Source organism: Hylobates moloch, unplaced genomic scaffold (assembly GCF_009828535.3).
Source record: "Hylobates moloch isolate HMO894 unplaced genomic scaffold, HMol_V3 SCAFFOLD_12, whole genome shotgun sequence".
In the NCBI taxonomy this organism is placed as follows: Eukaryota; Metazoa; Chordata; class Mammalia; order Primates; family Hylobatidae; genus Hylobates; species Hylobates moloch.
Window position 1 is genome coordinate 61,128,574 of NW_026652287.1, and position 25,922 is coordinate 61,154,495.

The 25,922-nt window shown below is 44.9% G+C and overlaps 1 protein-coding gene across 2 annotated transcripts in view; it reads left to right on the forward strand.

Moving 5' to 3' along the window:
• The window catches only part of TDRD12 (tudor domain containing 12), a 109,418-nt gene that overhangs the window by 68,535 nt on the left and 14,961 nt on the right, over positions 1–25,922 (forward strand). For both annotated transcript variants that reach the window (XM_032170373.2, XM_058425855.1), the window contains exons 14-27: positions 1,993–2,178; positions 5,095–5,251; positions 5,668–5,795; positions 7,518–7,709; positions 7,991–8,119; positions 9,074–9,191; positions 9,993–10,126; positions 10,259–10,479; positions 13,881–13,980; positions 16,444–16,628; positions 17,547–17,757; positions 20,025–20,117; positions 21,782–21,954; positions 24,423–24,491. In XM_032170373.2, coding sequence (XP_032026264.2) covers positions 1,993–2,178; positions 5,095–5,251; positions 5,668–5,795; positions 7,518–7,709; positions 7,991–8,119; positions 9,074–9,191; positions 9,993–10,126; positions 10,259–10,479; positions 13,881–13,980; positions 16,444–16,628; positions 17,547–17,757; positions 20,025–20,117; positions 21,782–21,954; positions 24,423–24,491 — 2,096 coding nt within the window. The remainder of the gene's footprint in view (positions 1–1,992; positions 2,179–5,094; positions 5,252–5,667; positions 5,796–7,517; positions 7,710–7,990; positions 8,120–9,073; positions 9,192–9,992; positions 10,127–10,258; positions 10,480–13,880; positions 13,981–16,443; positions 16,629–17,546; positions 17,758–20,024; positions 20,118–21,781; positions 21,955–24,422; positions 24,492–25,922) is intronic.

A 25,922-nucleotide genomic window follows, 5' to 3' on the forward strand; every position in this document is an offset into this window, starting at 1 on the left:
TAGAAAGAATGAAGGAAGATGGTAGGACATTTTCTGAAGATTAACATAGGAACATTTTCTGGACCTAATGGACAAGAATTTCCAGATTAAGAGGGCCTGCCCAGCACAACTGCTGAAGAAAGAGATTCTGAAGCATCTAAGTTGAGGGAATCTGAAGATTATGAAGGCTTCAAGAGAGATGAAACTGGTCCTACACACTGGACCAGGAATCAGAATGGCTTCAGATGTCTCCACAATGCACCAAATGAGCATTGATGTCAGAATTCTGATGAGGTCGGGCGTGGTGGCTCACGCCTTTAATCCTAGCATTTTGGGAGGCTGCGGTGCGGATTGCTGAGTCAGGAGTTTGAGACCAGCCTGGGCAACATGGTGAAATCCTCTACTAAAATACAAAAAGTTAGCTGGGTGTGGTGGCACGTGCCTGTAGTCCCAGTCGCTTGGGAGGCTGAGACATGAGAATCTCTTGAACCTGGGAGGTGGAGGTTGCAGTGAGCCAAGATCGTGCCACTGCACTCCAGCCTGGGCACAGAACGAGACTGTCTCTGATAAAAAAAAAAAAAATAATAATAATAATTCTGATGAAAAGCTCTTTCCAACCAGAGGTCCTTACTCAAACTGTGGATGGAGTGTGAGGGTAGAGTGAAGACATTTGCAGACATACAGAGTCTTAAGAAAACGTACTTCCCTTCCAACCTTTGTCAAGAAGATATTAAAATATGTTCTCTACCAAAACAAAGAAGTAACCCAAGAAAGATGACCACATGAGTTTGCAGACAAAGGATGATGGTGAAGGATGATCCCAGGATAGTTGCTGAATACCAGGTGCAGAGCATGGCAGGTCCTGACTGCAGCTAGGGCTCAGGACTTGAGAGGACCTCACAGAGCTCATGGTGCTGATGAGCTCAGCCATTTGGAAGATCCTATCCATGTGGGTGGAGAACTCTATTGGAACATTTGGGCTTTAGTGACAGTTACATAGAAAAATAAGCAAATAAAAGTCTATCTTTTAAAAAGCTTTACAAGTGAAGCTGATGGACTGGCAGTTTATTAGGAGAATGAAGAGGAAAAGCTGCATCTTTGATCTGGTGAACTTTAAGTTCCTGTCAATGGGCCATCTATTGGATCCTTTTAATTTAGAAAATTAAAGCAAGAATCTTTTTTTTTTTTTTTTTTGAGACAGAGTTTTGCTCTTGTTGCTCAGGCTGGAGTGCAATGGCATGATCTCGGCTCACCACAACCTCTGCCTCCCAGGTTCAAGTCATTCTTCTGCCTCAGCCTCCTATGTAGCTAGGATTACAGGTGCCTGACACCACGCCTGGCTAATTTCCTATTTTTAGTAGAGACGGGGTTTCTGCATGTTGGTCAGGCTGGTCTTGAACTCCCAACCTCAGGTGATCTGCTCGTCTTGGCCTCCTAAAGTGCAGGGATTACAGATGTGAGCCAGCCACCGTGCCTGGCCTTTTTTTTTTTTTTTTTTTTTTTTTTTTTGAGATGGAGTCTCGCTCTGTCACCCAGGCTGGAGTGCAGTGGCGCAATCTTGGCTCACTGCATCCTCTGCCTCCTGTGTTCAAGTGATTCTCCTGCCTCAGCCTCCGGAGTAGCTGGGATTATAGGCATGCACCGCCACACCTGGCTAATTTTGTATTTTTGTTAGAGATGGGGTTTCACCATGTTGGCCAGGCTGGTCTCGAACTCCTGACCTCAGGTGATCCACCCACCTTGGCCTCCCAAAGTGCTGGGATTACACGCATAAGCCACCGCACTCTGCCTAGCAAGAATCTTTTAATGGGAGTCTTAATAGGAGAAAAAGCAACAGTCTTTTAATAGGAGGTTGCTACTGAGAAAATATTTGGGGAAACTTAACAAGTTAGGGCTTGGAAAATACTGGGTTTGGCAATGTGTAGTGCTTATTGGGGTGAAATGAGCCATGCAGTGGAGTTTTTGTTAGTTTTCTCTACCTTATTTTGGTTTCTGGTTGTTTCTGTTTTGTAGGCTCTTCAAAGAAATAAGTTTCCGGGCCCCAGCCACACTGAATCTTACTCTTGGCCTCCCATAGCACGTGGCTGTGATGTGGTTGTCATTTCTCACTGTGAAAGCAACCCTTTGCTCTACCTCCTACCAGTGTTGACAATTTTGCAAACAGGAGCCTGCTACAAGTCATTACCAAGTAGAAATGGAGTAAGTCAAAGACAGTTTTGCCTCACAACCAAATGGGTTAAATATTTATTTTAAAATTATACACCTCACCTTTGGGGAAAGTCATCCATTACTCAGTTTGGTTTTCAAACTTCCAGGCCAGAAACTGTCCTATGGGAAAGTGTCCTTTCCCTGTTCCAATTACTGATGCTCTCATACTGATTCTCGCCTGGAGCCGCTAGTTGTGGGCCATTGGCTGAGGCTTTTAGAAATGGATATTGAGGCCGGGCACGGTGGCTTATGCTTGTAATCCCAGCACTTTGGGAGGCCGAGGCAGGTGGATCATCTGAGGTCAGGAGTTCAAGACCAGCCTGGCCAACATGGTGAAACCCCATCTCTACTAAAAACAGAAAAATTAGGTGGGCGTGGTGGCATGCCTGTAATCCCAGCTACTTGGGAGGCTGAGGCAGGAGAATCACTTGAACCTGGGAGGCGAAGGTTGCAGTGAGCCAAGATCATACCATTGTGTTCCAGCCTGGATAACAAGAGCAAAACTCTTTCTCAGAAAAAAAAAAAAAAAAGGATATCGAGTGTCTAAAACGCTGTCACGGACCTGAGTCTATCTAACCATCACAATAGCAGCATGAGATGGGCATTGTTCTCACCATTTCACGGAGGAGAAAATGAGGCTCAGGAAGAGTTACTGGGGTAAATTTCCCGCTGACAGGGCTAGGAGTGGGGTTGAAGTCTGAGCTTCTGCTGCCTTGTCCCGTGCTCTGCCAGTCATTTCCTAGCTCCCCACCCTGCTTCATAATCCTTCTTAACTTTTCCCATGTGGGAAAACCTCAGAATAACTGTATTAAGTCTGTTCTAGCATTGCTATAAATACCTGAGGCTGGGTAATTTATAAAGAAGAGAGGCTTAACTGGCTCGTGGTTCTGCAGGCTGGAGCAGAAGCATGATGCTGGCATCTGCTCGGCTTCTGCGGAAGCCTCAGGAAACTCACAATCATGGCAGAAGTCTAAGGGGGAGCAGGTGTGACACATGGCTGGAGCAGGAGCGGGGGAGGTGCCACATACCTTTAAACACTAGATCTCAGAAGAACAGCATCAAGAGGACAGTGCTAACCCATTCATGAGAAACTGCCCCCATGATCCATTCACCCCCCACCAGCCTCCACCTCCAACACTGGGGATTACATTTAACATGAGATTTGGGTGGGGATGCAGAGCTAAACCGTTTCACCGAGAAAGAGGTGGTGGGAAAGAGAGGAGTGGTGTGAAGGTAAATGATGCAGGGCATGGCCCTGTGCTGCTGGTTTGTGGCTGTTAGGGGCCTGATGGGTGTGGAACCTGCATCTCGGGGCCTGGCACTAAGGGTGCTCCAGACGGGGCTCCACCAGTGAAAAACAGCAGTAAGAAGACATAGTGTTGCAGTTAGAAAAGATGCTAGCTCATTTTTCTAACCATGCCATGCAGTTGTATGATTTCCCTTTAGAAAGTTGCATCTGTTGGCCGGGCGCGGTGGCTCATGCCTGTAATCAGCACTTTGGGACGCCGAGGCAGGCGGATCATGAGATTGAGATCGAGACTATCCTGGCCAACATGGTGAAACCCCGTCTCTACTAAAAATACAAAAATTAGCTGGGCATGGTGGCACACGCCTGTAGTTCAGCTACTCGAGAGGCTGAGGCAGGACAATCGCTTGAACCCGGGAGGCAGAGGTTGCGGTGAGGCAAGATTGCACCATTGCACTCCAGCCTGGGCAAGAAGAGTGAAACTCCGTCCCAAAAAAAAAAAAAAGTTGCGTCTGTTATTATGAATTGATTTAATCAAATTAATGGATATATTTCTATCACCCAAATTACTTAACAGCAGACTAATGAGAAGCAACTGATGAGAAGTCGCTTATATTGAGGCCGAACCCAGGCTCAGGGCAGAAAGGGATGTCCAGGTCTCGTCCCTGTGGCCCCAGCTTTCTCCACGCCTCCATGGTCAGCCTGCTTTCAGGCCTGTGCCTGGAAGCTGGGCCCACCTGGATCTGTGTGAATGAAAGAGGAGCCTCGGCTTGTCTTCGGTTACTGGAGGGTGTGTGTCCAGGAAGGTGTCTGGCAGGCAGTGCAGCTTCAGGAGTTACCTGTGGGCTTGCAGAGGGCAGGGTTCAGAAGATAGTCTCCTAAGGAAGAGGAGTTCATCTTTTTTTTTTTTTTTTTTTTTTTGAGTTGGAGTCTCGCTCTATCACCCAGGCTGGAGTGCAGTGGCACGATCTCGGCTCACTGCAACCTCTGCCTCCCGGGTTCAAGCAATTCTCCTGTATCAGCCTCCTGAGTAGCTGGGACTACAGGCACACACTACCACGCCTGGCTAATTTTTGTATTTTTAGTAGAGACGGGGTTTCACCATATTGGTCAGGCTGGTCTCGAACTCCTGACATCAGGTGATCCACCCGCCTCAGCCTCCCAAAGTGCTGGGATTACAGGTGTGAGCCACTACACCCAGCCAGGGTTCGTCTTTTTTAAGGCCCCTTTCAGGAGGCATTTAGTTCATTCTTGTGCTTAGGATCTGTGCAGGGGATGTAGAGCCAGACTGCCTGCGTTCAAATCCTGTTGCTACCATGTATTAGCTGTGCAGCCTTGGGTAACTGACTTCAACTCTCTGTACCTCAAATTCGTCACCTATGAAATGAAGCATTGACAGCCTCTGCCCCGTAAGAGCATCTTAAGAGCTAAATGAATGAATACTTGTGAAGTGCTTCATTAAGACTCTCAGAAAATATGACTCAATGTGTCTAAATCTGTTTTAATGAAATTATATTGTCACTTTTCTGACCTGTATGATGTTTATAGCAGAAACTTACGGGGTGCTGCTTCTGTGCAAGGAGATGTTCTTGATGTTTCATATGTGGATGCTGAATTCCTAACTACCGTCTGGAGTCATTTGAATTTGTCTGTCTTCGCAGCCTCTCGCAGTCATTGTGTGCCCTGGGTGGAAGAAGGCCCAATTTATTTTTGAATTATTGGGAGAATATAGCATGTCCTCCAGGCCTCTTCATCCTGTGCTATTAACAATTGGGCTCCATAAAGAGGAAGCCAAAAATACAAAGCTTCCAAGGGGCTGTAAGTATCCTTTTCAAGTGGCTATAAAAGTCAAAGTATCCTTTTCATTGTCTTCCCTACAGAAGACAGTGGAGCCTGGCTGGGTCTGGGTCCGCAGTGACATGGCTTGTGTGACGACACACTCACAGTCACTAGTCCAGACCTACTTGTCAGCTCCCGACGGTTTTGATTACGAAGGCTTGATCTTGACTTACATCTGCTTCACTGAGAAAACTATGTCACTTCATTCATTTATCAACTATTTACTGAACACTTAAACTGTTTGTTAGATGCTGGGCATATGGGGTTGACTAGGACAGAAACTGTTTTTTACTTCATTAGAAGGCATTTCTAGAAAGTATGTGGACTCTTAGCAGAGGAAATCTTAAAAAAACCTGTGGAAAATTGAAAATGTTCACTTTTTCTTTTAAATGCAGGTGATGTGATTGTTACGACCCCATACAGCCTGCTGAGGCTTCTCGCCTGTCAGAGCCTACTGTTCCTCAGGCTCTGCCACCTGATCCTGGATGAGGTAGAGGTGCTATTCTTGGAAGCCAATGAACAGGTGAGCGTGGCTTAAGGTCCTCACCACTCAGAAGAGAGATGTGATTAACATGCTAACTGATGGCAGGAAGGAGGAAAAGTGTCTGGTTGGGGAATACATTGGTTAATCTAAAAAAATTTTATGCTTTAACTTCTATAATTAAGAAGAAAGAATGGTTATGTGAAATTTCCTTCCCAATGTTAGAATTCTTTCTGAAGTGTAAACATTCTTTCCTAGAAATTTCCTAAAATACTTAAATTTTTTCTGATTACAGAAGTAATGATTTTTATTTTAGAAAATTTAAGACATGGAGAAGAGCACTTGAAAAACCCAGCCTGCACAACCATAGTCTCAGAAGGGATCCCTCTTACTATTTGGGAGTACTTGCTTCTTTTTCTTTGAATTATTGTGTTTGTTGATACATATAGTTAATAACATCGGGGTGTGTTTTACAGGCCGTTTTGTAGCCTGCATTGTGCAGGGTGCAGCAGCGTAAGGGCCACCGCTTCCTGTTCCACAGCCTGGTGGTTACTGGCCATGTAGTACTCAGTTCTTTGGACATCACAGAATTTGTTTTACAACTGTCTTAATATTGGATATTCGACATAATTTGTATATGTGTGTGCCTATAGAACATGCATGCTTTTTGCACCTGTTTCCTTTAGGGTGAATTCCTAGGAGGGGATTCATGGGTCAGAGGCTTTGAGCTCTTGTAAGGCTTTTCTTGGAAGCAGTGTCACACAATTACCAAGGGTATGCACTTTGGAGTAATGATGGCCCCAGTTTTGAGTCCAGGCTTTGTTACTGACTGTGGGGCTGTGCAGGGTTCCTGAACTCCTTTGAAGTCTCAGGTTCTGATTTTTGTAAAACTAGTATCTAGGCATACTGCTCTGTGCAGCGTCCTTTCTGAAAGCATAACCTGATGTGCACTCCTGTCAGCCATGTGCCAGGCTTTCCACACCCCTGCCAGAGCAGGCTTGGGCCAGCTTTCTCTTCCAGTCTAACTGGCCAACAGTGGAATCTTGTCAGCCTAACGTATTTCCTTGATTACTTTTTAGGTTGAACATTAATTCGTATTGATCATTTGTATTCGCTCTGAGTTGCTTGTTCACTTCCTTTTCTTATTTTCTGTTGGTAGGGTCATCTTTTGCTAATCAGTTTTTAGAAGTTTTTATGCAAGAACATTAATCTCATGTTAGTTTGTTATACATATTTACGAAGATGTTGCTTGTGCTTTAGTTTTGTTTATAATGGAGATTGTAGGATATTTGTTGACTTTAAACTTGACATTTTCTCCTATTTAGTTTTTGCCTTTTTTTTTCTTTTTTTAAGACTGAGTCCCACCCTTGTCGCCCAGGCTGGAGTGCAATGGCGCGATCTCGGCTCACTGTAACCTCCACCTCCCAGGTTCAGGCAATTCTTGTGCCTCAGCCTCCTGAGTAGCTGGGATTACAGGTGCCCACCACCACGCCCAGCTAATTGTTTTATCTTTAGTAGAGACGGGGTTTCACCATGTTGGCCAGGCTGGTCTTGAACTCCTGACCTCATGATCTGCCTGCCTCAGCCTCCCAAAGTGCCAGGATTACAGACATGAGCCACCACGCCCGGCCTTTTCCTTTTATTTTTGGAAGACTTTCCCCACTCTGAGAACAGAAAATATACAATCCCTTACGTTTTATGTTCTGTCACGCTAGTTCTTACTCTTTTGAAATAAAAATGATATTAATTATACTAATTTTTCAGATGTTTGCTATATTAGAGAACTTTAAAAAAAATATTGAAGTTGAAGAAAGGGAATCTGCACCACATCAGATTGTTGCAGTCGGAGTTCATTGGAACAAACATATAGAACATCTTATCAAAGAGTTCATGAATGATCCCTACATTGTGATCACAGCCATGGAAGAGGCTGCTCTCTATGGCAATGTCCAACAGGTAATTGTGCGTGCGTGTGTGTGTGTGTGTGTGTGTGTGTGTGTGTTGGTGGGGGGCTGATGAGCACAAGCAAGTAACTTTTATTTCATGGCTTAATATTAAACAATTACAGCTTTGATTTCATATATAAATTATGAATGAAATACAATTGTAGTTGAATATTTAAATTTATATTGATTTCCTATACATTCTTTTCTATTAAAATCCCATCACCTATGGAAAGTGGATCTGGAGCACCTAAAATATTAAAAAGTCACATTGTTTCTGTGCTTCATTACCAGGTAGTACATCTTTGCCTAGAATGTGAAAAAACTTCTACTTTACTCCAAGCTCTTGATTTTATTCCAAGTCAGGCACAAAAGACCTTGATCTTCACCTGCTCTGTAGCTGAAACAGAAATAGTGTGTAAGGTGAGTCCATCTCCATATAAAAAATGTTCTGTTTGTTTCAACTGTTGAATCTCAAGTCATCACAAAATTACTGGGATAGTTGACTGTGTGGCAGGGAAGTACAGTTTTACAAGTTTAACATCAATCAGAAGAGGAGGTGGGGTCTGCTCACAGAGCATGCAGGCTAAGGCCTGGCGCTGGGGAGGAGCCAGATGGGGGGGCAGGGCCTTTCCCCTGCAGCAGCGTTCCCCAGGGCAGGGCAGTTTTGTCTTGGTAGAGTATTAAAAGTATCAATTTATAGACATGACAATATCTTCTGTACTCTCTATTTAAGAAGATTGAGGTGGTTCATGCCTGAATCCTAGCCCTTTGGGAGGCGAAGGTAGGAAGATTGCTTGAAGCCAGGAGTTCAAGACCAGCCTGGACAACATAGTGAGACCCTGTCTCTACGGGAAAAAAAAAAAAAAAAAAAAAAAGATTGAGAAGACAACAGTAAAAGATATAGCCAAAAAATCAAATAAAGATTTATTGAGTTTTATTTTGTACATATTAGTGCTAAAATGTAGAAATGAAGCCAACTACCAAATAAAAGAATTAATAGTACATCTACCTTTCTGCAACAGTGAGCTAGAAGTATAGTTATATGGTACTGTAGTCAACAAGGACTTTCTAGCTGATGTGTCTGTGTGTGTGTGTTTATACACACACAAGTATGGCTGTGTTATTTTAAAAGGAAGCAAAATAATTTTAGCAAAATACTGCTTATTTCACTTGAGCAAGATTTTAGACATAAACAACTGAATTTTGGAAATATATTTCAGTTTATAATCATCTCATTCTTAAGAATTATGGGTTCAGTAAGGTAGTGCCATCACAGATAATTTAAAGTGCTTTACATTGACAATTATTGATGGAACAGTTGGCTTTCAGCCTATATCCCTGACTGTGACCTTGCCTCTTTGGTTTCATCTTTAGGTAGTAGAAAGCAATTCAATATTTTGCTTGAAGATGCATAAAGAAATGATTTTTAACTTACAAAAGGTTTTAGAACAGTGGAAGAAGAAGTTAAGTTCTGGCTCTCAAATCATATTAGGTAAGTGTTTTAATTTCTACTTCTATTTAGTGAAGGCTGAGCTACTAGGAATTCTATCTTTAATTCATTTACATTTCTCATCTCCAGTTTTCTCATTATTCCCCAGGTTTACTGAGAGTTTATTAGCAGTGTTAATTTCAAAACGAAAAATTAACCTCCACTAAGATTTTGATATTGAGGTAAATCTCTCAGGTCAGTGGGCAGCCACCATTAGTCTAGACATTCTCCCTAGAGTTACAGCTTGAGGATCACTATCATATATATGATATATATGATATATATATGATCATACACTATCATACATATATCATATATGATATATGATATATATGATCATACACTATCATATATGATATATATCATATATATGATAGCGATATATATGATAGTGATCATGTATATGATCATATATATCGTATATATGATAGTGATCCTCAGGCTATATATATATTCATATATATGACTATATACATATGACTATACATATATATAGTCATGCACGATTGCTAAATTTAATATGAGAAGTATAAAAGTCAAAATGTATGGAATAAGTGAAAAATATATGGGCTGCTTGGATTTGTAATAAGAGACATTTTTCAGGCTAAAAAGGAGACCACTTTTCTCTGGAATTAAGCACTGGGCTGTGGCATTTTGGAGAAAAAAATGGGGAAGAAGTTTCTTTGCATCCAGAAAAGTAAAATGTGATACGGAAATGCACTGCAGTGTGGCCTTGGGAACTGCCGGTTAAAGTAAGTGTGGTAACTCCAGCGCGTGTGACATTGTCGGACTCCCTCTCTGCAGCCCTCACGGACGACTGCGTCCCACTCTTGGCCATCACTGATGCCACGTGTGTGATTCACTTCAGCTTCCCTGCCTCGCCAAAAGTTTTTGGTGGACGCCTGTATTGCATGTCTGATCATTTTCACGCTGAACAGGTTTGGTGAATTTTTATTCTCTTCCATATTCCACTGGCATCTTCTGTGTCATGATAAGCTCAGAGTCCACAAGGTTTCCTCAGTCAGACTGGGATAAATGATCCACTTCCTTTATTCACCCCCAATTTTCAGGGCTGTCCTGCAGAACAGGGAGATAAGAAAGCCAAATCTGTCTTGCTGCTGACGGAGAAAGATGCGAGCCACGCAGTGGGCGTCCTGCGCTACTTGGAGCGAGCGGATGCCAAGGTCCCTGCAGAGCTGTACAAGTTCACCGCAGGAGTTCTGGAAGCCAAAGAAGATAAGAAAGCCGGAAGGCTTCTTTGTCCTTATCTGAAGGCTTTCGGTTTTTGCAAGTGAGCCAGTGATTTGTTTCTTATTAAACTGATGTATAACCTGCAGTAAAGTACACAGCTGTTGCAATGTGGTGAATTGTCACGTATCTAGAAGCCACCACCCACTCTGAGGGAGCAGACCGGGGTTTCCCTCGTGCTCTTCCCCACGTGCCTTCCCCTCTGCAGGGCTGTCAGTGTTGATTAATTTTGCTTAGTTTTGAACTCCATAGAAATGGCATCGTGGTATGTTCTCTTTCGTGTCTGGCTTCTTTCAGCCTCATGTCTGTGACATTTGTCTGTGCTGTTGTGTGTATCTGTGGTTTGTTTTGTAGCTCAGTGTTCTGTTGTGTGACTGTATTACAGTGTGTGTATCCATTCTCCTATTGATGGGCCTGTGGGTGGTTTCCACTATCAGGCTATGATGTTTGAAGCTGTTAGGAACACTCTTGGCCATGTCTTTTGTGGAAATGTGTACCCATTTCTCTTGGGTAGACGCTCCGGAGGGCAAGTGGCAGGTCATGGGGAGGCATGCATTTAACTCTTCCAAAGCGGCTGGCCATTTTCCGGTCTGGTCAGTACTGTCTGCCAGAGCCTGAGTTGTCCCCCACCCTCACCAGTGCTTAGTGTTGGTGGAGGTGGAGTGGTAAACCATTATGATGTTAATTTGCATTTCCCTAATGATTAATGATGTTGAATATCTTTTCATAGGCTTGTGGGACAGTTGGCCATCCTCTTTTTGTGAAGTGCCTGTTGAGGTCTTTTGACCAGTTTTTACAGGGAGTGTTTATCAAGAAGAAAAAGGCCACGCCCGGCCTGATGAAGTATTTTAAGGTTACTTTTTTGTGTGCTTATAGGAAATATTTGCCTATCTCGGCCAGGTGCAGTGGCTCACGCCTGTAATCCCAGCATTTTGGGAGGCCGAGGCAGGCAGATCACGAGGTCAAGAGATCAAGACCATCTTGGCCAACATGGTGAAACCCCATCTCTACTAAAAAATACAAAAATTAGCTGGGCGTGGTGGTGCGTGCCTGTAGTCCCAGCTACTTGTGAGGCTGAGGCAGGAGAATCACTTGAACCCTGGAGGCGGAGGTTGCAGTGAGCTGAGATCGCGCCACTGCACTCCAGCCTGAAGACAAAGCAAGATTCTGTCTCAAAAAAAAAAAAAAAAAAAAAAATAGCTGGGTGTGGTGGCACACGCCTATAATCAGTTACATAGGAGGCTGAGGCAGGAGAATCACTTGAACCTGGGAAGTGGAGGTTGCAATGAGCCAAGTTCGCGCCACTGCACTCTAGTGGCAGAGTGAGAGGTTGTGCCACTGAATTCCAGCCTGGACAACAGAGCAAGATTCCATCTCAAAAAAAAAAAAAAAAGTTGTCTATTTCAAGGTCATGAAGGCATTCTCCTATATTTCTAGAAGCTTTGTAGTTTTAGCTTTCACAGTTACACTTATAATTCATATTAAATTAGTTTGTATGTATGACCAGGTATGGTGGCTCACACCTATAATCCCAGCGCTTTGGGAGGCTGAAGTGGGAGGATCACTTGAGCTCAGGAGTTCAAGACCAGCCTGGGCAACACACAGAGACCCGGTCTCTTTAAAATATATATATAATATATATAAATATATATATTATATATTTATATATTATATAATATATATCATATATTTTATATAATATTATATATTTTATATATATATGAGATATATATATATACATATATATGTATATATATATATATCTATATATATAAAAATAAGCCAGCTGTGGTGGCACACGCATGTAGTCCCAGCTACTCAGGAGCCTGGGGTAGGAGGATCGCTTGAGCCTGAGAAGTCAAGGATTCAGTGAGCCGTGATTGTGCCACTGCACTCCAGCCTGGGCGATAGAATAAGACCCTATGTCCAAAAAAAAGAAAAAAGAAAAAAAATTATATGTGTAATATGAGATCTGGGGCAAGGTTTGATTTTTCCATATGGATAATGGTTTGCTGCAGTATCGTTTGTTTAAAATGTCATTCGGTTCTCACTACATTAGTGCGTTTGCCATAAGCCAGGTGATGGTATATGTGGTCCGTTTTTGGACTCTGTTCTGTTACGTTGGCCTATTGGTCTAACTTTATACCAGTACTACACTTTCTTATAGCAAGCCTTAGGAACTGGTGTATGAATTCTCCAGCTTTGGTCCTCATCAAGTTTGTTTGGCAATTTTAAATCCATTGCATCACCACATACACTTTACTTTTTGTATCTTATTTTTTTTTGAGATGGAGTCTCGCTCTGTCTCCCAGGCTGGAGTGCAGTGGCACGATCTCGGCTCACTGCAACCTCCTCCTTCTGGGTTCAAGCAATTCTCCTGCCTCAGCTTCCTGAGTAGCTGGGACTACAGGCATGTGCCACCACGCCCAGCTAATTTTTGTATTTTTAGTAGAGACAGGGTTTCGCCATGTTGGCCAGGCTGGTCTCGAGCTCCTGACCTCAGGTGATTTGCCTGTCTTGGCCTCCCAAAGTGCTGGGATTACAGGCACGAGCCACCGCGCTCGGCCTCAAATACTGACTTTTAAAACGGCAATTTCAACTATTTCTCAATGTGAAAGCAGCATTGTCGTTAAGGAACGGCTTCTGGGTTAGGGGTTGATTGGCCTTTGTTGTGTATTATGGCAGTGTATTTCTAATTCAGTCTCTATTTTGGAAATATATTTTGTTCATTTACATAATGCATTTTAGAATGTCTAGAGAAATAAGGTGGCTGAGAAGGGAGGATCTCTTGAGCCCAGGAGTTAAGAGGCTGTGGTGAGACATGATCTTGCCACTGCACTCCAGCCTGGGCAACAGAGTGAGACCAAACTCTTTTTTTTTTTTTTTTTTTGAGACGGAGTCTCGCTGTCGCCCAGGCTGGAGTGCAGTGGCGCGATCTCGGCTCACTGCAGGCTCTGCCCCCCAGGGTTCACGCCATTCTCCTGCCTCAGCCCCCCGCGTAGCTGGGACTACAGGCACCCGCCACCTCGCCTGGCTAATTTTTTGTATTTTTAGTAGAGACGGGGTTTCACCGTGTTAGCCAGGATGGTCTCGATCTCCTGACCTCGTGATCCGCCCACCTTGGCCTCCCAAAGTGCTGGGATTACAGGTGTGAGCCACCGCGCCCGGCCAAGAGACCAAACTCTTAAAAAAAAAACAGTTTTTTAGAGAAATAATGAAGTAACTCATTAAGTTTTTTCAGTGTTAATTAAAATGTAAAATCCATTTTCACTTATTTGTATATTATTAATGTTATCTGAAATATTCAATGTGGTTATTCAATCTTTAGGGTATTTGGAATAAAAGTTCTGATTTAGGTTGCAGATTAATTTTCTGAAGAAAGTATTAAAATTCACATTAACAATTATTACTTATTTATGGTAAATCTAGTCATTTCATTTTCAGAGACAAAAGGATCTGTCCTGACCGACACCGTATTAATCCAGAAACGGACATGCCCAGGAAACTGTCCAGCCAAGCTGTACCTTCATTTGGATACATTAAAGTAGGTTCGGTAAAAGGTGCTTGTGTCCTCTGACCAATAGTCATGTTAATAAACGTGTTTTATGTGTTAAGCAGGATCTTAGTAGATGTCATGATGCCTTCCAGTGATCAGTATTAACATACCACCATTAATCCAACCAGAGGCATGTGTCCTTACAAGGCGCCTTATTTCAGGGCCCCAGCTTATTTATAAGCCAAGATCAAATTCAGTAATGGATGACAGTTTAAGGATTTTTTTTTCAACTATATTTTCAGAAAATGTTTCTATTTGGGGGCCATTAAAAATAATGCAGTGACTGGGCACAGTGGCTCACACCTGTAATCTCATCATTTTGGGAGACTGAGGTGGGCAGATCACTTGAGGCCAGGAGTTCAAGACCAGCCTGGGCAACTCATTGAGACCTTGTCTCTACAAACAGATTTTTAAAAAAATAATAACAATACAGTGATTACATGAATCTTTTCAAGACATTCATGATAATTTCTTTGAGGAAAATTCTGTAATAAAGTGCAGATAGAATTGCCAAGTTAAGAATTTTTTTATTTTCTTTCAAATCCTTTTTTATTAATTTATTCATTTCTTTTTGAGCATGCAATTTCTCTCCCTTTCACCTGTTTCCCTTAGGGCAGTATCTGTTGTGTTAGTTTCCTAGGCTGCTGTAAAAGATTACCACCGAGTTAGTGACTTAAAGCCACACACATTTCTTCTGTCATGTTCCTGGATGCCAGAGTCCAACATCAGGGTGTCAGCAGGGCTGTGCCCCTCCGCAGCCTCCAGAAGGTGACCTGGCCTGTGGCTCGCCTGGCATCCTTGCATCTCAGCCGGCAGCCACTGTCACTCTCTCTCCACCTGCATCTTCACATGACCTCCTCTTCTCTGTGCCCCTTATAAATGACGTTTCATTGGAGGGAGGGCCCACCTGGATAGCCCAGAGCCATCTCTCAGTCTGCAGACTTCACTACCTCTGCAAAGACCCTGTTTTCAAGTCAGGTCAAAGTCACAGTGACCTTGGGGGTTAGGACATGGACATACTTCTTTTGGGAGAGTCACCATCCAACCCACTACAGTTTTCATTATTGAATTTTTTTTTTGATTTCTAACTCTTTCCTGCATTCTGTCACCTCATTTCTAAGTTGTTGTAATTCTGATCTGTTACTCTTTTATACATGCATTGTTTTCTTAGTTAACAAACTAAAAGCAGCGTTTCTTGAAGGTTATAGTTTTGATCTGTTTGTGGATGTATCTTTCTAACAGGTTTCATTGTCTGTAGGGACGGTTCTTCTGCTGTTTATTCTCTTTTTAATTATTTTATTTTTATATATTATTATACATTTTGTTATTTTATGATGACTTCATATCGGATTTGACCTCGTTACTTTGCTATTGCTCATTTTTAGATAGAATTTTTCTTGACATTTTGGAGGAGATGTGGGTCAGGGTAACTTTTCTGATTTCACGGAGTTCCCATTTCTGTTTTTTATGTGCTGTGTAAAATGAATATGGTGACATAGTGTCTCAGATTTCTGAGATTCCCTGGCCCTGTTCCCCTCCCGAACTGTTACTTGGTTTTCTCTTCCTTCATCCCTCCTGTCCCTGGAGGGACAGTGTGGAGATTTCACAGGGGCTCCAGCCTTCACCCACTGTGGAGGCAGGTAAAGCCTTCCAGGCTCGCTTGTTGCACTGGCTGAGCCCGTTTCCAGGGAGGGCCTCTTGCCTCTTCTAGAGCTCTCTGTTCTCAAGTCTATTGCTTCCCTCCGCTTCCTCCTGCACAGGCACAGACACTGGTGCCTGTGGGTGTCGCCAGCCCATTCCTCTCCCCATCCTGCCAAGTGCCTAGTTCTCACTCCTGGCATTTGCTCTGGGCAGCCAGGGCTCCCTCCCTTCATGCAGAGCGTCTCTGCCCTCTGCACACTGACTTTTTCCTCACACACAAGTCCCCCTGCCTACTCTAACCTGTGAAGGGCTGTCTTCTCCAGCACACACAAGCTGTGGCCTCTCTGTCCACTTCTGGATTGCCAAGGGTCCCTGTAGGACACAGTTTAATCCCCGTAACCCTGGAGGCTGGTATATAGTATGCTCTTAATAAAATGCACCTTGTTACCTAAAAAAGATCAGAAAGTCTCAAGAGACAGCAGTGCTATTTTAAGAAGAATTTCTATAAAAGTGCAGTTAGAAGGTAAGCAAAGGAACACTTATACCTAATAATGAAGTTTTAAAATAATGAAATTTGCAAAATAAAAAAAATCTTCCATTAGATTTAAAGTGAAACTCTAATTCTTTATGACTGTGTGAGGTATTGGTTTTGCCTTGCTTTTTTGGCTAGCTTCCTAGTTTTTTCTAAATCCACGTTGCTAAGCTTTGGTTTCTTAGGTTGGGTACTGATTTCTGCAGATACAGGGAGTGTGTACATATCCGGTTTAGACTAAGGTTGTTTCTTGGTCATGTTTACTATGTATGTTTCAGATAATACCTTTTTATATTTTGAATGCAACAAATTACTTTGGCCGTATAATTGATAAACACATGGATCTTTATGCAACTCTCAATGCTGAAATGAATGAATATTTTAAGGATTCTAATAAAACAACTGTGGAAAAGGTGGAGAAGTTTGGATTGTATGGATTAGCAGAAAAAACGCTTTTTCACAGGTAACACATCTGTTTATTTCATCTGTAAAGTTTTGAAGCATGAGGTAACTAAATGGTATTGAGTTCCGATTTTCACCTCAGTCCATTTGACTGAGTGTGTATGTGAGCCTGGTGACAGCAGGGTGTCCCCCTAGATGCCTGCTCCAGTTCTTTGTGGGAAACTCTTCCCCGGGCTTCTGAACCCAGTGACACCGTGACCCTTTGAGCCATCACTGCGTGCGACATACATATACATCTTTAACTCACTTAATTCTTGCCAAGTTCCTATCAAGTGGGCGTCATTCCCATTCTACAGATAAGAAAACATCCTTGGCAATGTTACGAATGTGGTGTCAGGTCAGCTCGATACTGGCATAGTTTGTTCTAACCTGGTCAGTCTGAATCACATGCTCGTTTGTACCCACTTCCCTTGAATCCACACCTGGCACCACTTGGTGATAACCTTGAATTCAGAAACTTTGAAACTTGACAGGTGACGTTGCTCATGCCTGTAATCCCGGCACTTTGGGAGGCTGAGGTGAATGGATTGCTTGAGCCCAGAGGTTGAGGCTGCATTGAGCTATGATCATGCCACTGCACTCCAGCCAGGGTCACAGAGCAAGACCTTGTCTCTACAAAAAACAAACAAACAAAAAAGACAAAAGGAAAAAAATAAAAAAACTTTGAGACTTTAATTTGCTATGTTAATTTTATTATGTTGTTAGATAAAAGGATTTACTCTTATTCAAAAGTACATGTTTTTATACTTATGGAATCCACCACTTGAATTTCTGAAGGCCTTAGTTTTTTACTTCTAGTATAGAGTAAAATCATGGCGTTTTGGAGTCTTTTTATATGTTTTCCATTTCATGGTAATTTGAGACAAAGATGATCCTTTCTGGAATCTCTGCGTTGAACCGATACCCCATGGCTCTCCAGGGTTCAGGTGTTGGAAGTGAGCCAAAAAGAAGACGCCTGGGCCCTGGATGACATCCTTGTAGAGTTCATCGACGAAGGCAGGACAGGGCTCGTCACAAGGGACCAGCTGCTGCATCTCCCAGAACATTTCCACGTGCTTCCCCCGCAGGCTGTGGAGTTTATTGTCTGTAGGGTGAAACCTGCTGACAACGAAATGGAATGGAATCCAAAGGTGGGTTATTTTGGCTTTTTATCTATTGTTGACTTTTAGAATATATTTAACCCAGAATATACACAGAATTGAGGCCTGTCTGGATTTACAGTGTCACGTTTGGGCAGGGAAAGCGCAGTCTGCTTAGATCCCCACAGTGTGTAAACGTCCCAGCTGAGCCCTCGGAGAGGTGCCGGGCAGCCGCAACACTGCCTTCGCCACTATCCTTGTGCTTACAGTCACAGAATCTGTATAAAGTAGGAATGTTGGTAAAATAAATTGCCCATCAGCCTAAGCAGGAGAAGTACCTACAAAAGTGAACATTCCAGGCTGGGTGCTGTGGCCTATAATCTCAACACTTTGGGAAGCCGAGGGATGAGGATCCCTTGAGCCCAGGAAGTTGAGGCTGCAATGATCTATGATCGTGTCACTGCATTCCAGCCTGGGTGACAGAGTGAGACTCTGTCTCTTAAAAAACAAAATAAATCAAAAAACAGAAAAAAAGTGGAAAAGTGGATCCTCCAGCCAAAGAGGGGGCACAATGGGCGGTCTCAGGAGAAGCCAGGTGATTCCACTAGCGCAGGGACGATGGGCCAGGAAGGAGAGATGGAGACCAGAAAAGCTGCCAAAGAAAGGGTCATTTCCTCTGGGCTTCGTGGGGTAACTAGGATGTCACCAGGTAGAACAGATAGGGCATTGAAAGCAAAGAGAACCACTTGTGCTGAGGCACAGGCACAGAAGATGGCCCCATGCGGGCTCACGCGGCCGTCCAGCTGGAGTGGGAAGGCCCAGCCCTTGCAGACCTGTGCTGAGGCACAGGCACAGGGGGGCCCGCATCTCATGCACTGTCCAGGTGGGGTGGGAAGGCCCAGCCCTTGCGGCCAGGGAGAAACCTGCAGCCAGTCCTGCCCATCACTAGAGCATGAGTCGTGTTGATAAGTGCTCCAGTTCTCCGAGGAAAGGTTATATTTTGCATAACTCGACAAATGGGACATGAAATAAGTTAATTGCAATTGGTAAAGTACAAACCGCTTGGGTTATAAACAAAGTTAAACATTATCCAGGAAATAAACAAGTGAATGTTTCCACGATACAGGATAAATACACAACCTTACTCTTCTAAGTTTAGTAAAAGGAGCCTTTATCACAAGGCAGTGGCGTTTCTTCTTTGTAATGACTGTCTGCTGTGTACCAGGTACCCTACTGGGTTCTGGGGATGTAGCTGTCAGTAAGAACGTCACAGTTCTTTCCCCAAGAAACATCTGACCTGTAAAGATGACTGACCAAAAGTATTTCTTGAAGGAGCAGCCTTCTGTGGGAATGGAGAAAGGTTCTCCTGTGTATGTTCTTCTGAATTAATTCACCAAGTGCAAGGGGGATGGAAACGGGCAGGTCCCTTTCGCCCTGCTTTGTTCATGTGAAAATGTGCGTGAGAGATTGCTTAGACAGGCCCTGCCTGTTGTGTTCCTCCTTGAGAGGAAACAGCCATGGCCAGGCGCAGTGGCTCATACCTGTAATCCCAGTGCTTTGGGAGCCCAAGATGGGAGGATTGCTGGAGCCTGGGAGTTCAAGACCAGCCTGGGCAACGCTGTGAGACCCCCATCTCTAAAAAAAAAAAAAATTAAAAATTAACCAAGTGTGGTGGTGCGTGCCTGTGGTCTCAGCTACTGGGGAGGCTGAGGAAGGAGGATTGCTGGCGCCCTGGAGTTCAAGGCTGCAGTGAGCTATGATTGTGCCACTGCACTCCAGCCTGGGTGGAGGAGAGAGACCCTGTCTCAAAAAAAAGAAAGAAGGAAAACAACAGCCATTTACTCAGCAAGGGGTACACAGAAGACCAGGCCCTCAGCTCCAGTGTCACTGGCTGCAAGGCAGCTCCATTGCAGTGACGGCCTTGGAGCAGGAGGAACAACTTTCACTTCACTTTCATTGAGCTTTCAAAAAAATAGGCATCTGTGCTTTAAAGACAGATTGGCAGGTGATGGAGGAGATGGCGTACGCACGTCCACAGAGGAAAATGTACAGTGTTGGGTCCCAAAGGCACAGACCCCCGCCTTGAGCTCTGGGAACTCACTAGTAAGAGGCCATGGGCGAGTTCCTTTCCACACCTGCCTCACTAAACTCTGCTATTAGCCTTGTGGATGAAAGGGGGTGATGACCTCTGTGATCTCATAGCGTTACTGTGAGGCTCAAATGAAATGCATGGAATATTTTGCGAACTGTATGGCATATACAAAATAAGGTATTTTGTTAAAGCCTCACCTAAAATAATGTTAAGTGCTTTTTTTCAGGTTACTAGGTACATTCATCATAAAATTGTTGGAAAATTGCATGATGCAAAAGTGATCCTGGCTTTGGGAAATACAGTTTGGATTGATCCAATGGTAAGTATGCATTTTTCTTAGAAATAAATCTGTTTGAATGGGCTGCTAAAATTATCCAGATTATTCTAAGCCGCCACTTGAAGAACTTCTGCACAGAAACGGTGACTTATTTGGGGCTCTGTTAGGGAGAGGTGTTTTTCATGTTACTTGGGTCATGAATTGGGTTGTGGGTTTAGTTTTTGTTCAGGGGAATATTTTACATTGTAACCCCAGCGCACACGTGCATTGTGTATGTGAGGCACACGCACGCACACACATGCAGCCGAACAAAGCTTCGTGAGGACTCCATGCTACATTCTCTGATGCTGACAGTTTCTAACTTGCTCATTCACCACGTACTTACTGAGCACCTGCCACGTGCCAGGAGCAGTGCTGGGCACTGGGGTTCCCTCTGTGAGCAAAGCAGACGAAGCCCCCATCCTGCAGAGCAGCCGTAGGGGGAGGCGGGGGAAAGGGAGAGGGGAGGACACATGACAAGGACACGTGACTCACGGGCCTCCATGTCTCTCCATGGCTGCTGGCACCACCCTCCCTGCTTGTTCCCCAAGAGCTCCACTCCTCCACTCAAAGTTCTGCTATATTAGACTTAAATCTTATTATGAATACTTACAAGATTTAACAGAGTCAGTTTTAAAAACTTTTGCTGAAAGTTATTTTTATGAGGTTTGAAAAGTTTTAACATGTTAAAAGGGAGTTTGGATGTAAGGTTTAAGACTAAGCAGAAAATGGTTTTCAGAAGAGAAAATATGGATTACAAATGCAGGTAAATGAGGAGATTTGGGCATCTTAGTTGATGTTGTAATAGTATTATGTTTGTTTTTTGTTGCGGGGAGAAAAGCAGAAATTTTATAAGCAGAGATTTAAAAGAGGTTGAAGTAAAAAAGAAAGCCCACCTGTCAGATGTGTCCACGCTGCAGCATGTGTGGCAGTGACCACAGCGGCCAGAGGGACACAGACCCACCCTCGCCATCTCCACCTGCTCCTGCCCCCACCCAGTTTGAGCAGAGAGAGGCTCCTCCACACATTCCCCGGTGGGCACACATTCCTGGGGTTCACCTAGGAAGGGGCCCCAGCCAGGGCAGACCTGGAGCACCCCCTACCCTCACCATGGAAAGGACAGCCCCTCCTATACCCAGACTGCCACCATAGCGCCAGGCTGTTGCAGATTTTTGTGTTTTACTTAATTTTGTATAAATGGAAATGGATGAGGATGTTTTGGTTGTAGAAAAGACGAACAGAAGAAATGGCCCAGAACAGGATTCAGATCCTTGGCTTAGGCCCTTCCCATCAGGCAGACGCTGAGCCTCAGGCGGTAAAAGTAGTTGAGAAGGAATGAGAAAGATGTAAGAATTATGCATCTGACTAGGGGTTTATCCCAGATTTGCAAATTGGTCTTGACTAGGGGTTTATCCCAGATTTGCTCTTGCCACCCCTCCACCACCTGCCCATATTTCTGTGGCATGGGACGAGGCCTGGATGATTTGGATGGAACCTCAGGTAGGAAACAATCCAGATGCTGCCATGGAAAGCCCTGCACGTCACGGCAAGCGCCGAAGCGCAGCCAGTGTGGCAGGATGAACCAGAGAGGCCCTGTGGGAGTGTCTGTGCTTCAGTTAAAATTCAGAGTGACTCCTGCTAATGTTCAATTTTTTCATTGATTGAAGGTACACATTACAAACCTTTCCAATTTAAAAACCTCTGTCATTGATTATAATGTTCGAGCTGAAATTTTGTCCATGGGCATGGGCATTGATAATCCAGAACACATAGAACAATTGAAAAAATTACGCGAAGATGCTAAGATACCAGCTTTTGAAGAAAGCCTAAGCCAGACCCCGTAAGTGGATTTCTGTCTCCTTTTTGGAAGAGGTGTTTTTTGGAAATAAAACTCACAAGTGTTAAGGACATGTTTTATGAAAGTAGAAGAGTTGGCTGGGCGTGGTGGCTCACGCCTGTAATCCCAGCACTTTGGGAGGCCGAGGTGGGCGAATCATGAGGTCAGGAAATCGAGACCAGCCTGGCCAACATGGTGAAACCCCATCTCTACTAAAAATACAAAAATTAGCTGGGCGTGGTGGCACGTGCCTGTAATCCCTGTTACTCAGGAGGCTGAGGCAGGAGAATCGCTTGAACCCGGGAGGCAGAGGTTGCAGTGAGCCAAGATCACCCACTGCACTCCAGCTTGGCGACAGAGTGAGACTACGTCTCAAAAAAGAAAAAAGAAAGTAGAAGGGTTTTTAATGAGTCTCCATGTGCCCATCACTCAGTTGTAATAATGACCAAGACTTTGGAAATCTAGTTTTATCTATACCCCAGCCCACACTTGCTTTTGTTGGAGTATTATAAAGCAGATCTCAAATATAGTATTTTACCTGTATCTCTTACAGAAAGGATTGTTGTTAACTTTTTATTGACAAATAGCGCACACACAGAAAAGTGCGCATGTCAGACGTGGTGTGTTAGCTGAGCATACCTGTGTAACCAGCCAGATCAAGAAACAGAGCCTGGCTCAGAGCCTCCCCTCCCTCTAGGTACTCCCCCTCCCCAAGAGGAGCCATTCTCCTGACGTCGAAAAGCAGGGATGGTTTTCCCTGGTTTTGTACTTTATTTGAATGGAATTAGACAGTACGCCTCCTCCCCCATAGGGAGTTACAGAAGCTAGGCTCAAAGGAGGCATAAATTCTCTAAATTCTCACAGCTACATAATGTTCCTTTGTATGAGTATACCATTATTTGTTTACCCATTCTACTGTTGACTGGGGAAATTTCCAGTTTGGGGTACTTCAAGTAATGGTGCTTTAAACATTACCGTACATGTCTTTTACAAATATATACACTTACAAATATATTTCTGACAGAATGGGATTACTGAGTCATAGTTAGAGTTACTACCCAATAGTGTTCCAAAGTGGCTGCGCCAGCGTCTCCTCCCATGGGGGGTATTAGAGAGACTGTGACAGTCACTCCAAGGAGGGATCCTGGCAGCTCCAGAGGGGGAAGGATCTGTATCAAGAACTCCTTCCAACCAGGAGGAAAACAGGCACCTGTTAGGAAAGTGGGCAAAAGACCTGAGCAGCCACTTCAGGATACCTAATTACCATATGAGAAGGTGCTGGAACTCCCCAGTCATCAGGGAGACGCAGATGAAAGCCCAGGGAGTAACACCACAGCACGCCCAGCCCACCAGAGTGGGGAATGAGAGAAGGAAGGAAAACACACACCTAGTGTGGGCAGGGATGAGAGCGGCAGGGCTTCCCAAAACTTGACCAGAGCACTGTTAGCACAGTTAAAAAGGCTCACAGCAATTCCTTCAATTGCATGTGTTTTATTGTGGCAAAATAAACATGACGACAGCTGCCATTTAAACTCTTTTTAAGTGTACAATTCAGTGGCATTTAGGACATTCTCAGTGTTGTACAACCATTATCACTATCCATCTCCAGAACTTGCTCATCATCCGGACAGAAACTCCATACTCCTTAAATAATAATTCCAGAGTCCGCCCCCCCCCCCCAGCCCCCTAGTCTCCTTTGTCTCTAAGAATCTGCCAATCCTGGGCACTTTAAGTGGAATTGTCCGCTGTTTGCCCTTTTGTGCCTGGCTCATCTCAGTGTAGGGTCCTCAAGGTCCACACGTGTTGCAGCCCGGGTCAGATTTCCTTCCCTTTGAAGCTCATCCTCCATGGCATGGATCACCACGTTTCGCTTCTCCATTCATCTTCCTGTGCACACCTGGGCTGCTGCCCCTCTTGACTGTGGTGGATGTGCTCCTGTGTATACAGGTGTACAAATACCTGTTTGAGCCCCTGCCTTCACTTCTCTGGGGTTGCTACTCAGAAGTGGAGCTGCTGGGCCCTGTGGGAATCCTGTGTATGATTTTTGGGGAACCTCCATCCAGATTCCGAAGCAGCTGCCCCATTGCCTGTTCCAGCAGCCATGTCCGAGGCCTGCAGTTCTCCATGTCCTCTCCTTGACCCTGCCCGAAGTGCAAACTCCAGGGCTCTTCAGGGCTCTTCCGGGCGTGCCTCTGTGCGCTTGCGCAATTCTAAATGGCCCGTACACACGACTGCTTTTGAACATCCTAATTCCCCAGTCTCTTGCTCTCTGCGTCTCCTCCAGCCCAGCCCACCCAGGCATCTTAGATCTGTAGGGCCTGGTAGCTTTAGAAGCAGGCCTCTGTCTCAAAAAAAAAAAAAAAAAAAGTGCTTTTCCCCCTGCACTCCAAGCTCTGTCCTCCACTGTCCCCAGACAGGCTCCACAGATGCACATGATTATTTGCAAATGAAGTCTGCTCTGCTTCCTCCAGGCCGAGGGTGACAGGGACCAGGCCTGTTCAAGACCAGGAACGTCCATCCGAGGAGCAGGAGGGGCAGGGGTGAGTAAGAACACCACAGAGCTTCCTCCCAGAATGCCAGGGACAGGGGGCCATATGTGAGGGGGACGGTCCATGGGGACTCCATGGGGACGCCTGGGAGGAGTTCCCACAGGCTGAGGGAAGGACTGGGCGGTGAGTTCCAGCAGCAGGGATGAAGGTGCCCAGAGCGGAGCAGCACACAGAGACCGGGAGGTGCTGGGCCAGGTCTTGCGGGGCCTGTGGCCACTGCAAGGAATGGGCTCTTGCTCCACAGAGGCAGGAGCCATGAGAGGGTTTTGAGCAGAGGAGTGACTTGAACAGAAGATGGTTCGTGGCTGCTGTGTTGAGAACAGACTGAAGGGAGGGCTAGGGGACAAGACTGTGCCAGGAGCTTAGGATGGGAGGATGGAGGCTTGGACCAGGTGGCTTTGTGGAGGCTGAGAAGCTGCTGGTTTATCAGTGTGTTCTGCTAGAGCGGATGGGGCTCCAGGCAGGCTGCATCTGTGGCAAGAGCACAGCCTTCGTGGCAAGGCCTGGGAGCCCCAGAGGTGTGAGAGGAGGGGTCCAGGGGTGAGCCCTGGTGCCTCCACTGGGGAGCATGGAGTAGGGTGGGGACGCTGTAGCCAGCAGGTGGAGGGAAGCCTGGAGAGGCAGATAGGCGAGGGATGCATGTCCCGGACAGGAGTGATGAGCTAGCCCAGGTGCAGCTGCAGACCCAGCGAGTGAGGACTGAGACGGACAGCTGGGCTAGTGGCTTGCTGGGTTAGTGGCCTGCTGGGTTAGTGGTTGTTGGTGACCTTGAAAGATTCCTAAGTTCAGCTGAAAGTAGGAGGATTTAAAATAATGTGGGCCGGGCGTGGTGGCTCATGCCTGTAATCCCAGCACTTTGGGAGGCCGAGGCAGGAGGATTGCTTGAGCTCAGGAGTTCAAGACCAGCCTGGGCAACATAGCAAGACCCTGTCTCTACTAAAAATACAAAAATTAGCTGGGTTTGGTGGTACACGCCTGTAGTTCTAGCTACTTGGGAGACTGAGGTGGGAAGATTGGTTGAGCCCAGGAGGTTTAGGCTGCAGTGAGCCGTGATTGTGCCACTGCACTCCAGCCTGGGTGACAACAAGACCTTGTCTCAAAAAAAAAAAAAAAAATGACAAAGGTAAACTAGTATGATCTAAAGTTTTTTAGATTTTTACCTTAATAAAAATGGATACCTATAGGATTAGGATACAGGGTAGTTTCCCTCTACTTTCAAGAAAAAAAAAATTTCCCATACTTTTAAGATACTTTTTTAGAAATGAAGATGTCATTAAAGTTTAGTAGATTTCGGCCGCCCCGTCCGGGAAGAAGTGAGGAGCGCCTCTGCCCGGCCGCCCCGTCTGGGAAGTGAGCGCGTCTGCCCGGCCGCCCAGTCTGGGAAGTGAGGAGCACGTCTGCCCGGCCGCCCCGTCTGGGAAG